Raw genomic sequence first — 14,146 nt, 5'->3', positions numbered from 1 at the left:
TGCATTGTTCTAGGTTTGAAAACAATTTCTAAGAATGTCTGCCATGCACACGAGGCCATGGAATGCAAGGTCCAATAACAAGGCTCCTGTTTCGTGAGCCAGTGACTGAAGGAGACTGCCCAGGGTGCCAAAGGAACACGGAAGACACATAATAATCAGATCAAGGGAACCAAATGACTCTGGAGTGTTGACCAGAGAAGCCCACCAAGCACACTGAGGAAAGCAGGCTCAAGCTCAGAAGAAAAACAGAGAAAACAAAGTAAAATTATGATCCAAGAAGTTAGAGGAAGAAAGTAGGGAAACGTCAAAGCTGAGTCTCTAAAAGTGCTCAAATTACTCTTGTCTTCTTATAGAAGAAGCGTGTGCACTGGAAAAGTTAACACCAAATACAACTATTGAAAGGCGACAGCAGCCCACCACATCCCCCCACCTCGATTTTACTCCACAGATAAATCATGAGGAGGAGGTACCAAGATTTTTTTTTCTCATGTTGAATGTTTACATAAAAAGTTTTTTTTTTTTTTTCTGAATCTTTCTGCAGTACTTTTCCTTTTATACACATGATGGGGGAGAGGCGTGCATGTGTGAGATTTGCCCTTGACTCTCCTTACGTCACCCATACACATAGGTCTGCTTTGTTCATCTAAGTAGCTCTTCGGTGTCTCCTCACTGTAAGGATGTTGCAAAACGTATTCATCCATACCCCTGATGAAAGAATGTTATAATGATAATGCTATAAAGAACTCAATTGAGATGAGAAGAACCTTTTTAAAAAGAATTTGTTACAAATGCAAAACCAAGTCTCCTGAAACTATCCCTTCAGCCTCAGGGCCTCACAGGAAAATAGGAAAAGACAAGCACACAAGAACCCTGTTCTTCCAGAGGTAAGATCAAAGACAAGGGAGTGGCCAAGGGTGTCCAATTCTATATAGACGGTAAGTGACATAAAGACCAAATGGATGTGTGTTTATGGGTCTGCAAACCTAAAAGAAGTAAGTTCTGTAGTAATACCTCATAAATGAAATGGAGACTCAACGATCTGGGTAGAAAGGAAAGGAGAAAGAGACTCCAGGTTGATAGAGGAAATTGAAGCTGTGGTTTTGTTTGGATTAGTGCATTTCTTTCTTTTTTCCCTTTTTGTGTTCACAGCTTACATGCTAAGGGGAGAACAGGAGTAGAGAAGGAAGAGCTGGCTACGGGAGAAAAACTGATGGTGAGAGGTCCCTCCAGAAAGGGGCATGGGGCAAGTCTTCTAAAACAAGCGGTCAGAGGGAAGCATGGGAACAGCACGGGTGCTCCTGTGGAATCAGGGAGGAGGCTGAGCAAGCTCCCATCTGCTGGCCTCCGTCTGTCCCAATGAAGTAAGAAATTCATCTGCTAACAGTGAGGAAACAGGATGAAATAAGAACAGGTTCAAAATTACCTGTTTTAAGAACAAGAGCGAGTGATAACTAGGGACATGTAAAAATTGTCAGCGGGTACTAAAAAACCAGCAGAAAGTAGAGGCCATGAATTTCTAGGAGCGAATTGGCTGCCGCTGCATCTTTCTCAAAGCCTGGCAGTTCCAGTGCAGGAGGCAAACTTCAATTCAAGCTTGTTAATCCCATCACTCATTCACTTTTTATTTATTGATATCTAATGTGTACCATGATGATCCAAGAGCTGGAGAAACAGCATTAAGCGATCATGGCAGAGACTAGAAGGAAATGGATGACAGAAGTCGACTATGCATTTCAGTTAAGATGAAGTTTGAAAAAATAGGTGAAAGAGTACTACCAGAAAGAAAAAATGGAGTGGCCAGGGCTGGGGAAAGAGCGAGAAAGAGAGAGGAAAAAGCAAAGAGGCTATCGTCAAGAGTATGGATGCAGGCATTTGGTATGTTGAAGAATTCCAAGGTCTAAGATCCGGTCACAGAAACAGATTGCTGAAAAACACTGCAGTTGAGAAATAAGGAAGCATGAGGTTAGACTTTGGTGAGACATCACGTGTGGACGACATTCACATTGCCCGGGGTCACAGAGACCTGGGCAGGACAGGCAAGAGTTGTCCAAATTTCCCACTGAATGTGGATGAACAACCAAGATATCAATTGATATTCTCAGCTGAAGACGGAGAGTGAAAGGAGTAAAGTGAGATGACTCAATGATGGAGCCAGAGCAAAGGTGCTTTCCCGTGCACGTGGAGATCTACAAATTCAAGGGAGCACTGCTCCTGCCCCGGAACACCTCGCCAAGAAGCCACGTAGCCAGGGAGGAGAACACGTGGCTGGAGCAGTCTGTCACCACGCTGACAGCGAGTTGAAATGATAAAACTCTTGGAAGGAAACAGACATAAATCCACATCGACCTTGGGTTAAACAATGATTTCTCAAATATAAAAATAAAGCATGACTAATGAATGAAAAAAAACAGATAAACCAGATATCATCAAAAGCCAAACCTCCTGGCACATCCAAGGACACCATTAAGAAAATAAAAACACATGCAGAAAATGGAAGAAAACCTATACAAATCATGAATCTGGTAAGGGACATTTATAATATATAAGAAGTCCCACAACTCAAAAATAACAGATAAACCAACTAAAAATGGGCAAAGGAGCTGAACAGAAGCTTCTCCAAGAATGATATATACACGACCAATAAAAAGGTGCTCAGCACTATTAAGCCAACCAGAGGCTGTGAACCAAAACAAGGGGAAGACGGGGACTGATGGCTTCCTGAGGGAAATGATGGTCTTCATGTGGGAAAATGAAAACATTCTGGAAATGCACGGTGGTGAAGGTTGCAAAACAATGTGAACATACGTCATGTGCCTGACCTGTGCACTTAAAAATGGCTAAGATGGCCATTTATATCATGTATGTTTTAACACAATTTAAAAAACCATCAAGATGGGCCATCACTTCACACCCACTGAGACGGTTATAATAATCACAAGGACAGAAAACAACATTGGTGAGGATGTGGGGACACTGCTGATGAAATGAGACTGAACGCAGCCAGTTTGGACGACAGTCTGCAGTTCCTCAAAGGACTGAGCAGGTACCATACGACCCAGCAATTCCGATCCTAGATATGTACCCAAGAGGAATTAAAGTGTCATCCACACAAAACCTTATGCACGAATGTCCACAGCATTATTCATAAGGGCCAGAGACGGAAACTCAGTACCCCTCAACTGACTGATGAATAAACAAAATGTGGTATATCCATACAATTAAGTATCAAGTCATAGAAGGGAATGAAGTATTGACAAAACATTAGAGTAAACGAAGAAGCCGAACAAAAAAGGTCACGTATTGTATGATTCCATTTACATGAAATGTCCACAATAGGAGAATAGACAACGGTTAGTGACCACTGATGGACAGGGAGTGGGAGAAGCAAGAAGTGCTGAAGAGTGCTGGGTTTCTTCTTGCAGTGATGCAAACATTCTAAAATTAGTTGTAGGTATGATCGCACAACTCTGAGCATACTTGAAACCATGGAGTTACACATTTAATTGGATATACTGAACAGCATGTGAATTGTATCTCAATAAAGCTGATGAGGTAAAAAAAAAAATTTTTTTTTAAAGGTGGTCAACTGTTCTATTGTCAAGGTCATTAAGACAAAGAAAATTTTCTGAAGAAATGTTTAGATTAAAGGACCTGAAAACTGAAAGGCACTATGGATGCCTGGTGGGTTTTTCCCCTTTTCCTATAAAGGACATTACTTAGACAAGTGACAATAACCATAACCAAATATAGAATGTACCCAAGTTTATTGTGTTTTACCAACATTAACTTCCTGATCTTGGTGATGTCCCGTATCAACATAGGAGGAAACCCTTGTTTTGGAAACAGGTACTTAGAAAAGGCACCATACCTGCAACTTACTTTCAAGAGGATCAGAAAAAAATATATTTTAAAAAAATCGAACAAATTTGTTAAAAATATTAAAATTTGGGAAATCTGGGTAAAGAGCATATAGGAAATTCTTTGCTTTTGCAAAGTTTGTGCAAGTATGATATATTGAAATAAGCTTAATTGTGTATGTTTGTGTATGCTGAGAAGAAATGAGGACAGCTTCTCTTTTGCTGGTTGTGCAGAATTCGCTTCAATATATAGAGCTGAAAATATATTCTGCTTTTTTAAAAGCACTTGGTAACATATGTCTTTAAAGGTGAAAAACTGATTATTGCCCACACATGATAATTACGGGCTGTTAGGAGAAACTCTAGGGCTTAGAGTCCTCAAGACTTAAAAGAAAAAGTACTTGATTACAAATAAGCAGAGAAGTTCATTAAATGATTTCTAGCACATACCATGTCCATTTCCACTTTCAGTGAAGTGGGCAATGGAAAAAACAGTGGGGAGAAGATAAAGTAAGGAGAAATGGAGAAGAAAATGAGAGGAGTCAGGAGGGGTGCGGATGGGAAGGCAAGCTCAGGAGGCGAGGCGGAAGGCAGGAGGGGAGAAAACGCAACCCTGAGCAGAACAAACCCCAAATTCACGTTCGTTAATAAAGAATAGAGTGAATTCAATCCGGGAGAAAAGGAAAGCTGTTCTTAATTAATACTATAAATTGTAGCCCTGAATACACAAGAGCTTATTCTCTGGCATATAATTCAAATAAAATAAATAAAACAGTATCTTGTGTCCTTCAGGCACTTAGTTATAAATATACAGAAAAAAAAAAAAAGCATGCAGTATGTTCTATTACTGACTCCATATGTTCTCAACCATGAGGAAAGGAGTTAATAAACAACTCATAAATAACATTCGTGAGTCATTCTGCTGAGGAACTTTAAAAAGAAGGCCATAAAAATATTCTACCCCACTATTATGAACTACTCCAACTTATAACTAAACACGTATCGAAGAAATAAGGCTGAACGACAGCAACCGAAGCAAAGGGAAGTGCTGTTCCAAAACCCCGAGTGTGGGGGCAGAGCGTCCCTGGGGATCTCTGCGGGGTGGAGATGCCCACTTGCTGTCACAAGCCACACGTGGGGGGTACAGACCGAGAGGGGCTGCTGGGGAAGCCGAGATCCCACTGAAACCTGGACGGAATGGTCACCTGTGGCTAGAGAGCCTCCGCAAACTGCAGCTTAGCGAACGGCTGGGACGGGCCCAGGGTGAAGCACCTTGTTCTGCCAACCCAGGAAACCAGGGCACAGCTGGGTGACAACTTTGCCCACTAGGCCAGGAAAGAAGTCCACTCACGTGGGGCCACCAGAGAACAAGCTGACGACCTCCTGTCAGAGGTTCTGCTTCGGCATGGACCTGAAGCACCTCCCCACCCCAAAACACCCAGCAGCCGGGTAAGTGAACGACCATGAAAATGCAGTGAGCACCAGTAGTTCTTAAACGGCTGCTCTGTTCAGACTCCCCGATGCCCCACAAGCACTGCCACAGTCGGTCCTCAGTGTCCCTAGTTAAGACGCTGCTGTTATTTCCAGCCAGGGAAGTAAGGTTCAAGGACAGCCAGCTAAATTTCTGCCCAAGTCTCAGAACTTTGGTCCAGAATGGCAGACAAGTGGCCTGCTCACGAACTCCCCTTCCTTCGCTGTGAACACGGAGGCCATCCTAATGATCAGAGAATGCTACCCAAGTGATCCCAGATGTTCAAGATACCCGACAACACTCGTCCCCACCAACTCCCATGGTATGAATGCAATCACCTGACACCCTAACCCCGCACTGCACATGGTTCTAGAAACTGGGGTGTCATGGGGAAAAATGGAGTCCTCACTTCACGGACCTTACTTTCTAACTGGGGAGACAGATGCAAATTACTGAAAGTTTTGATTTCCTATCATGACAATGCTCTGAAGAAAATAAACCACAGCAGGGACAGGAGGTAGATGGGACATTTCTGCAGGAGTGTTGCAGGTGAACATCTGAACAGGTCGCACTGATCCCACACCACACAGCATAGGCATCCATGTGAACCTATGGTGGGGGTGGCTGTACAAGGACGGAGAGAGAAATGACGGAGAGGGAGATCACAAAGCTGGAAGGAGGCCAGGACAGGAGGACACAGTGGTAGATGAGGCCAGATAAGCAGGGGAGGAAAGTGACGTGAGATGGTAATTCACACCAGGCCGTTTGCCACTGGAAGTTAACAGAGCCATGTTAAGGTTGCTCAGAGTCGTCTCACTGAGGATCTGCAGGGACTGCTGCTTATCCACACGTGCTGTGACTCATTTCACACTTGTATGAACCTGGCTGGGGCTGTGTGATCTCTTGATTGTATCCCAGGACACCTCAAATTATTTTAGGGGAAAGAGGCTCATACGTCAGAGACACACGAAGGCACACAGAAGAAATTTCTCAGTCCTCTTCATCTTAGTAGCGTATAAATAAAAAGACAATCTGTCATTTTCATTCCAGTTAAGAAATATCAGACCAGAACTTTAAAACCACCTGAAAACTCAGGTCATCTTTGAAGGAACAAAACCAGTTTATGGGTCCAGTTTCATTCTTTTGCATGTACGGCTTTAGTTTACTGGAAAGACTGGCCTTTCCCCGGGTCTTCTGGGTGATCTGGGTGAAAATCATTGGCTGTATGTGCTTCTATTCATTTCCGGACTCTACTTTATCAGGCTGTATCTGTCTTTTTATACCAGGAGCATACTGTTTTCATCACCATAACTTTGTAAAATACTTGAAACCAGAAAGTGTGATCCTGTAACTTTTTGTCAAGATTGTCCTAGCATTTGGGGATCTTCTGTAGTTCCATGTAAGTTTTAGAATTATTTTTACTATTTCTGTGAAAAAACCGGCATTGGAATTTTGATAGGAATTGCATCAGATCTATGTATTACACACACACACAAATCCACTCAAAGCCAGGCAGGGTCATGCATGCCTGTGATCCCAGTGGCTCAGGAGGCTGAGGCAGGAGGATCATGAGTTGAAAAATAGCCTCAGCAACTTAGTGAGTCCTAAGCAATTCAGTGAGATCCTTTCTCTAAATAAAATAAAATACAAAAAAAGGGGGATGCTGGGGACGTGACTCAGGGATTAAGCAGCCCTGGGTTCAATCCCTGGTACCACAAAAACAAGAAAGAAAACAAAAAGTCCACTCAAAAGAGGTAAAAGTCTAAACATTAGACCTGAAACCATAACAGTCCCAGAAGAATAAATCGGGGGAAGCTTCATGATGCTGACCTTGGCCTGGACTTCTGAGGTATCACCCCAAAGTTTCCGCCAACAGAAGCACAAGTAAGCAAAGGGGGCTCCATCAAGGTCCAAAGCTTCTGCAGCTTGCAAACAACAACACGAAAACGCTGCTGAAGGGCTGGGAAATCGAGAGCTCCCAGAACTCATGAAGGACTCGAGCAACCTGGCAGCAGATTGAAGAGCCCAGTTAAAACACAGGCAAAGAATCAGAATGACATTCTTCTGAAGGAAATGGATGGCCAAAAAGCCCATGAAAAGGTGCCCAGGGTCACCAGTCACCAGAGAAATGCAAAGCCAAGCCACTGAGAAATGCCACCACGCACCTGTCAGGATGGCCAGAAGCGAGAACTTAGCGTGCTGGCAGGGAAGGCAGCGAGAGCGAGAGCGAGAACGCACAGGGCCGAAGGCAGAGCAGCTGCGGCAGCCCGAGCACCAGAGAGTTCTCTATGAGATGCGAGTACTAGTGCCCAGGACCCAGCCAGCCTGCCTGAGGATACACGGTCAGAGCAGTGAAATCTGCACCTGGGAGAGATGCCTGTGTCTCCTGATCATTCGGGATAGCCAGGAGGTGCCCTTCGGCAGATGAATGGATAAAGCAACTGTAGCCACTATCAATAACGGAGTACTATTCAGTCTATAAAAAGGGACACCACTAATGGCCAAGGCATGGAGGAACCTGCAGGTCATTCTGCTAAAGACAGCAAGCCAGAAACAGAAAAGCAAGTACTTCATGACCACAGCTGTGTGTAGAATCTAAACAGGAAAATGGTCAAACACACAGCAAAGGGCACAGCCCTGAGATTACTGGGGAGGGGAAGGAAAGGAAATTTGGAGAAGGAGGTCACAGAGCGCAAACTCAGTCACGTACCATGATAAGACGAGAGACCCGGCGTGCCTCTTAAGAACTGTGGGTAGTGATGCCGTGTTACGAAGAATCTGCGAGGAGGGATGTCAGGTGCTCTTGGACACCCACACTCAAAAGTCAGTTACCGCAGGCGACAGATGCCATCCGGCTGGACGAGCATGATTACTCTTTACCTTGGTGTGTCAACCCTCACGGTGTACATTTTAAATACAACTGGTAAAAGGGAAAGAAATGACCTCCCATCTTTGTTAAGAATTATATATATTAAAAAGTCTTCCCCACCAATTATATGTTCAAATTTTTCACTTTTAACATAATGGGAATTTGAACCAGTAACAGCATCAGGCAGATCAAAGTTTGATATTCACTTCTCTAGATAAAATATTTTTATTTCTAAAAATTTTGCTCCACACTGTTAGGAAAGTTCCTACCTTAAATGGTATCAGAAAAGAACTAAATCTTAAAATCTAAGCTTGAGGAAGTCCGCAGCAGTCACTGAGCTAATTTAATGTGTTTTGGCTCTATTAGAAGGTTTTTTTTTTTCAATTTACAAGACTATCGATAACTTTACTTAATGTGTTACACAAAACAGTACTTGTTTACATGTGGTTTAATTTTAGCAAAACTTTCTCATCACCCAGTATATGTCCAACTCGTGCCTCCTCATTGAGAGATTCCTCCCTGTGGTAGGAAGAGCCTTTCTATAAACCTCTCAGCAGTATCTTCCTCACCACTAAAAGCATACGTATGACCTGAAGGAACCAGGGAGCGCCTCTCACCAAGCCTCAGGTAAAAGGCACTAACTGAAGCAGGGGACCAGGCCCCCAGAAGGGTGCCGGTAAAAGGAGCATCACACCAGGGACTCCCCTTCCTCTTAAATCCAACTACAATACCTAAAAACCTTTCCCATGGAGGGAAAGAGGGAGGGAGGGAGGGAGGGAGCAGCAGCAGCAATACAGAAAACTACATCCCAGGCACCAAGCAAAGCACAGGGTTAAGTAACTTGCAGGAGTTCACTCAGCTAAATGGTGGCAAATCCGCAGTCGGCTCCTGAAGTCACTCTTCACCACAATACAGGCTGCATTCTCAAGTTCAACAGGGGCAGACACGGGTGAGAGTCACAGGGACCAGGAGAGTGAGAGCAAGGTCCAGGAAGAGACACAACGGGCTCCAGGTCAAGTGTCCTTCAGGTTCAGGGCTGCTCCCCGCCTTTCTTCCCAGTAACTACAGGGTCCGAAACTGGAACGCGACAAGAACTATTACAAGACATGACACAGAGACCAAGAGAAGTATTTCTCACGCTCTGCCTGGTACCTACGCCTGGTACCTGGTACCTTGTGGCACAGCCTGCCTTTGTGGGTCTGGTTACCCTGGGCAACATGGCAGGAAGAGGTTCAAGACCAACCTGTTTCAGATGCTGACTGCTCACACACGATATTCAAAATTCAAGCGTTCACACTGAAATATTTACTGATGGTCTGCGTTTTCAGGATTAGAGCAGTCAGCCTGAAAAGACGTCTGGACCACTGCAAATCGACCTGGAACGGTCCCCAAGACAAACAGACACCTGTGCTGTGCACACGTCCATGCTCCCCCTGAAAAGGCCCACTGCCTGCAGGGCACACAGCTGACGCTTCAGGAAGTCTAGGCATTATTGAGCGCCATTCCTATTAATAGTGGATCCTGCGGTAACTGGGCATTAGCACCACCCTGGGAAGGACTAACAGCTCCTGACCAATCGACATTTCCAAGCAATTCCATGGTGGTCCAGGAACTCATCCCACCAGAGTTTCTAGGAGGCTGGAGAAGTTCTGCACTCAAACCAGCTATTTCTCCCCAGAACCAGATGGCAAGCTCTTTGAGGACAGGGACCTTTGGCCATTTCATATTAGCTGCAAGGCAAGCACCTAGTCTGCATGCAGTAAGACCTTCTGGTCAGCAGGTGCTGTATTGTGTGTGCAGTGACACAGAGATCTCAGTGGAAGGTTGTAGAAGCGTAGAATGCAATTACAGCTGTTAACACCCTCCGACACAGAAGCTGTGTGAGCAAGACTCATTCTTTACTCAGCCTGGAAATCAACTGTGCAATACAATTCCAAATGTCCTGCAGCTTCCAATGCTACTAAAAGTAAAATTTTTTTTTTAATACTTAAGAACTACTGTGTGATGAGGCATGCCTGTAATCCCAGTGGCTCGGGAGGCGGAGGCAGGAGGATCAAAGTTCAAAGCCAGCCTCAGCAAAAGCGAGGGCCCAAGCAACTCAGTGAGACCCTGTCTCTAAATAAAATGCAAAATGGGACTGGGAATGTGGATCAGAGCTTGAGTGCCCTGAGTTCAATTGTTGGTACTCCTCCAACCCCCCCCCAAAAAATACTCCTTGGTGTAAAATTGATTCATTTCTTCATTTTATTATGATTCACTAAAATTCAGAAGGTTTCTGATTTTACAGCAGTTCTAACAATTCTAATCAGAAACGGTCCTCTATAAACATTCAATTAGAGATGGTTTTGGTTTTTTAACCTAATTTTTTTTTTTAAATTCAGTCCTGTGTATGTAATTTTCATATATAAAAAGTCAGCAATGATAAATAAAATGTCACACAGTTTTCACAGGAAAAAAGTTCTATGAAAGGATACTGACAAAGATACACTTTGATAATACTTCATGCTGATAAGTATATGACTAAATTACTGCACTGAAATGTTAATGATATGAGGTTTTGGAAACATTTTAAAACACACTAAGTTAGAATAAAAACACACTGTGGGAATAAACATTTTGTGTATTTCCTAAATATCAGAAAATGTTTATATCCAATGATTAAGAAATAAATAACAGCAAATCCTTCAATAGAACATCAATTCAGGATTTAAATAGTTAAAAAGCTCATGTAAAAACAGAAAATAAACATACAAAATAGTTTGAGATTTCAATTAAGCAAACGATGCAAAGGTTAAAATGCTCACAGGGATAAACCCAGTTATACTGTTATAACTGCAGATAGAAATATGAATTTCTTTACATACACTTTTTAAAACATGTGTTCTCCAGTTATTTCTCCAATCGTAATAAGGGAGCCAAATAAAATAAACCCAAGGAATGTTGATAGAAATAAAATGAGAATATGAGACAGAACACGGCAAACAATGTCAGACAAACAGCTTTGTCTCAGTCCTGCAAACTGTGTCCCCAAAACAGCACCAGGCATCCGCCCTTATGCTAGGGATTCTCTTCTCTACTTTCTCTTTCAGTGCTGGGGATCACACCCAGAGCCTCGAGCATGCCAGCTAACACTCCACCAGTGAGCGACACTCCCAGCACCCCACGCCACAGCATGAGAATCTGCCCTGCCACCAAAGACACAGGAAGCCCTTCCCTGCACACACAGAGTTCAGAACCCGACGCCACCATAAGGTTCACAGGGAAGAGGCTTTTTCTACGCTGCAGAAGGTCTGCTTCTCCAGGAATGTAAGTCCTTGGGATGAAACCCAAGATGAACTGCAAGCATGACCACATTCCATCCTAAGAAAGAGTCCTAACTAGTCCCCTATTTTCCCACCGCAGCAGGATTATGTTTACAGAGTTAGTGTGACATGAGGAGATGACTAAGGAGGCCCATTTTTATTTCATTCCTTAACCAAGAGAAATCACAGTATAAACAGACAAATGGTGAAAACAAACTAGAGTTACCAAACATTCCGGCTCTGTTTGTTTAAAGTGAGAACGTTTGTTCAAAGATTATTAAATTTGCTAGTAGAGCAAGGACTTCGCAGCAGAAAACAAGCCCATCACGCTGAGACGCAATACGAGGACCCATCAGAAGTGTGTCAAGTAAGGAATTAAGAAGCCGGATCAGATGCCAGCTGCTCATGGGAAGTTTTTCTAGGTATATATGGTATTTTAGTAAGTTTAAAACATTAATGAAGCCTTGTTTCAAAGATCACTGGTTAGTTTACAGGGCACCACCTCACCAGAATGGGTGGAAGGAAGTGCTGCCATTTGTAAGCCAACACTGACGGACTACCAACCAGGAGGCGGCTTTCTGTGAACAGCCAGGAAGGCTACAAAGGAGAAGGGAGAAGACAGGCAGGCTGCGGGCGCCACAGAGCTCCTGCCCTCAGGAGAGCAAGCCAGCAGCCAAGCACAGCGCCACGCGGAGCAGGGCCAGGGAGCAGACCGAGGGCCACTGTGTCGGCGCTGCCAAGGGACTGGAGAAAGAGCAGGAAATCGAAAGGACTGAACAGTGTCCTCATGAGGACAATAACATCCATAAGGATTGGGACTTTAAAAAATCATAAGTAACTCTAAAATCAACTCTAAACATAAAAATCTTAACCGCGTACTACGAGGGTAAATGACAGGTAACTGCACAGACAGCAGAGTGGTCCAGAGGTGGGGGGCAGCAGGCGAGGGTGGGACACGTGGTGCCAGAGCCCAGATGTGGGGTGAAGCTGATAGCATGGGGCGTTCCAAGGGGCACCTAGCACCAGAGGTGACAAGCAGGTTCAGTGGATGGGAAAATGGAAGGATAAGGACAGAGATGGCAAGGGACAGAGAACAGGTCATTCAGGGACACGAACCCCTTACCACGTTTCCTATTGTGCTATTCTTTCTCAACAAGAAAACCCAGAAAGTTTCTGTGGTAAAATGAAAAAGTTACACAGACATGACAAAGTTTCAGAGGCAATAAAGCAAGCAAATTTACGATGGCCCTAAGTGACCCAGAAACAGGAAATGAATGTGGAGCTACGAGGCGTTCACAGAAGAGTGGCTTCTGCCGCAGAGTGCCAGCTCACCCCGATGATGCTCAGGCCTTTGAGGTAGTCCTGGCGAGGCTGCGCCTGGGGCACACATCCGGCCAGCACGACTTTCTTGTTCTCCTCTTGGGCTTTTCTAAAAGATAAGGAAAGAACAGCGTCAACTCTTGCTCACACATATACCCTTGAACCGCCCTCAGTGCAGGTAGGTTCCCGAGAATAACAGGCCTGTCCATGAACCCAGGGTTTTCTTACAAGTGCTTCAGGAAAGCATGAGCCTTCTGCCCTGTGTGTCTATCACACCACTAAAGAAGGAGTGGACCAACCTGACAATATCCTCCATTATCGTCTCATTACCAAACGACGATCACACAGAATTCACAAGGATTTGAACCATTTTGGAAACCACCTTCTCCAGATAGACATGATAACCCTTCTACTAGGTACCTGTTTTAAATATTAAAGAAAATGGGCCTAGAACTGCACATAATCTTTCCTAGCTTTAGACTAATATAAAAGTAAATTACTAAAAAAAATTTTTTTTAAAAAGTAAATTACTTCTCAAAATATCAAACAGGACAGAAGAATGACTAGCAGATGTAACTTTCCCTCTCCTAGAAATTCCCACATCTTTCCACAACCCTCCACCATTTCTGCTTATTGACTGCGTAGGCTTCCTGCCAGTGTGCAGACCCCACTGACCACGCAAGCATCTACCATGAACAGATTCCTGTGGTGTATACACACATACAAACACATGTATGCATACACACATGTACACACTCAAGCACACACTTGTATGTATACACACACACTTGACTATTTCAGAACATATTTCTGGACTACACAAAGCTAATGTGAAATCGACATTCAGCTGTGCACTTCCCTAACATGAATTCTGAGTACAGCGTTGCTCACAGTTGCACATGTCTGACGAGTATTTCTGCGCTGAAGAGGGCGCGGGAGTGCACTCTGAAACTGTTCATTCCTTCACACACCTCTGCATCCAGCAGTGATTTGGTGCTACAGACAATAGCGAACAAAGCAGAGCTTCTGTCTTTTCCTAGCGACTATCCATATCCTTTGCACACTTTAAACTTTCAGGTCTTCTGTGAAGTGTTCTGGTGCTTTGTTTACTTTTAATACCGTGTTTTATGCTTAGCCTGGGTCCCTTGGTGCCTAGCACCCTCTTAGGTTCCTGAAACCCACGGAGAAAGCTGAGGGTATCTGAGCCCAGTTTCTGGACATGAGACTTTAAACTACTATGACATGGAAAATCACAACACCTCACACATTTTGTCTTTGTGAACTTTTTCAAGAGCACACCTTCAGAACTAGAAGTCAACAAAAAACT

General features: G+C 43.9%; 1 protein-coding gene across 5 annotated transcripts in view; it reads right to left on the bottom strand.

Annotated features, from left to right (window-relative positions):
• Cdkal1 (CDK5 regulatory subunit associated protein 1 like 1) overlaps positions 1-14,146 on the bottom strand; it is a 560,769-nt gene that overhangs the window by 398,942 nt on the left and 147,681 nt on the right. For all 5 annotated transcript variants that reach the window (XM_047558430.1, XM_047558429.1, XM_047558428.1 and 2 more), the window contains exon 6: positions 12,832-12,928. In XM_047558430.1, coding sequence (XP_047414386.1) covers positions 12,832-12,928 — 97 coding nt within the window. The remainder of the gene's footprint in view (positions 1-12,831; positions 12,929-14,146) is intronic.

This window comes from Sciurus carolinensis, chromosome 7 (assembly GCF_902686445.1).
Source record: "Sciurus carolinensis chromosome 7, mSciCar1.2, whole genome shotgun sequence".
In the NCBI taxonomy this organism is placed as follows: domain Eukaryota; kingdom Metazoa; phylum Chordata; class Mammalia; order Rodentia; family Sciuridae; genus Sciurus; species Sciurus carolinensis.
The sequence above is the reverse complement of the archived record's forward strand: the minus strand, read 5'-3'. Positions and strand labels throughout refer to the sequence as shown.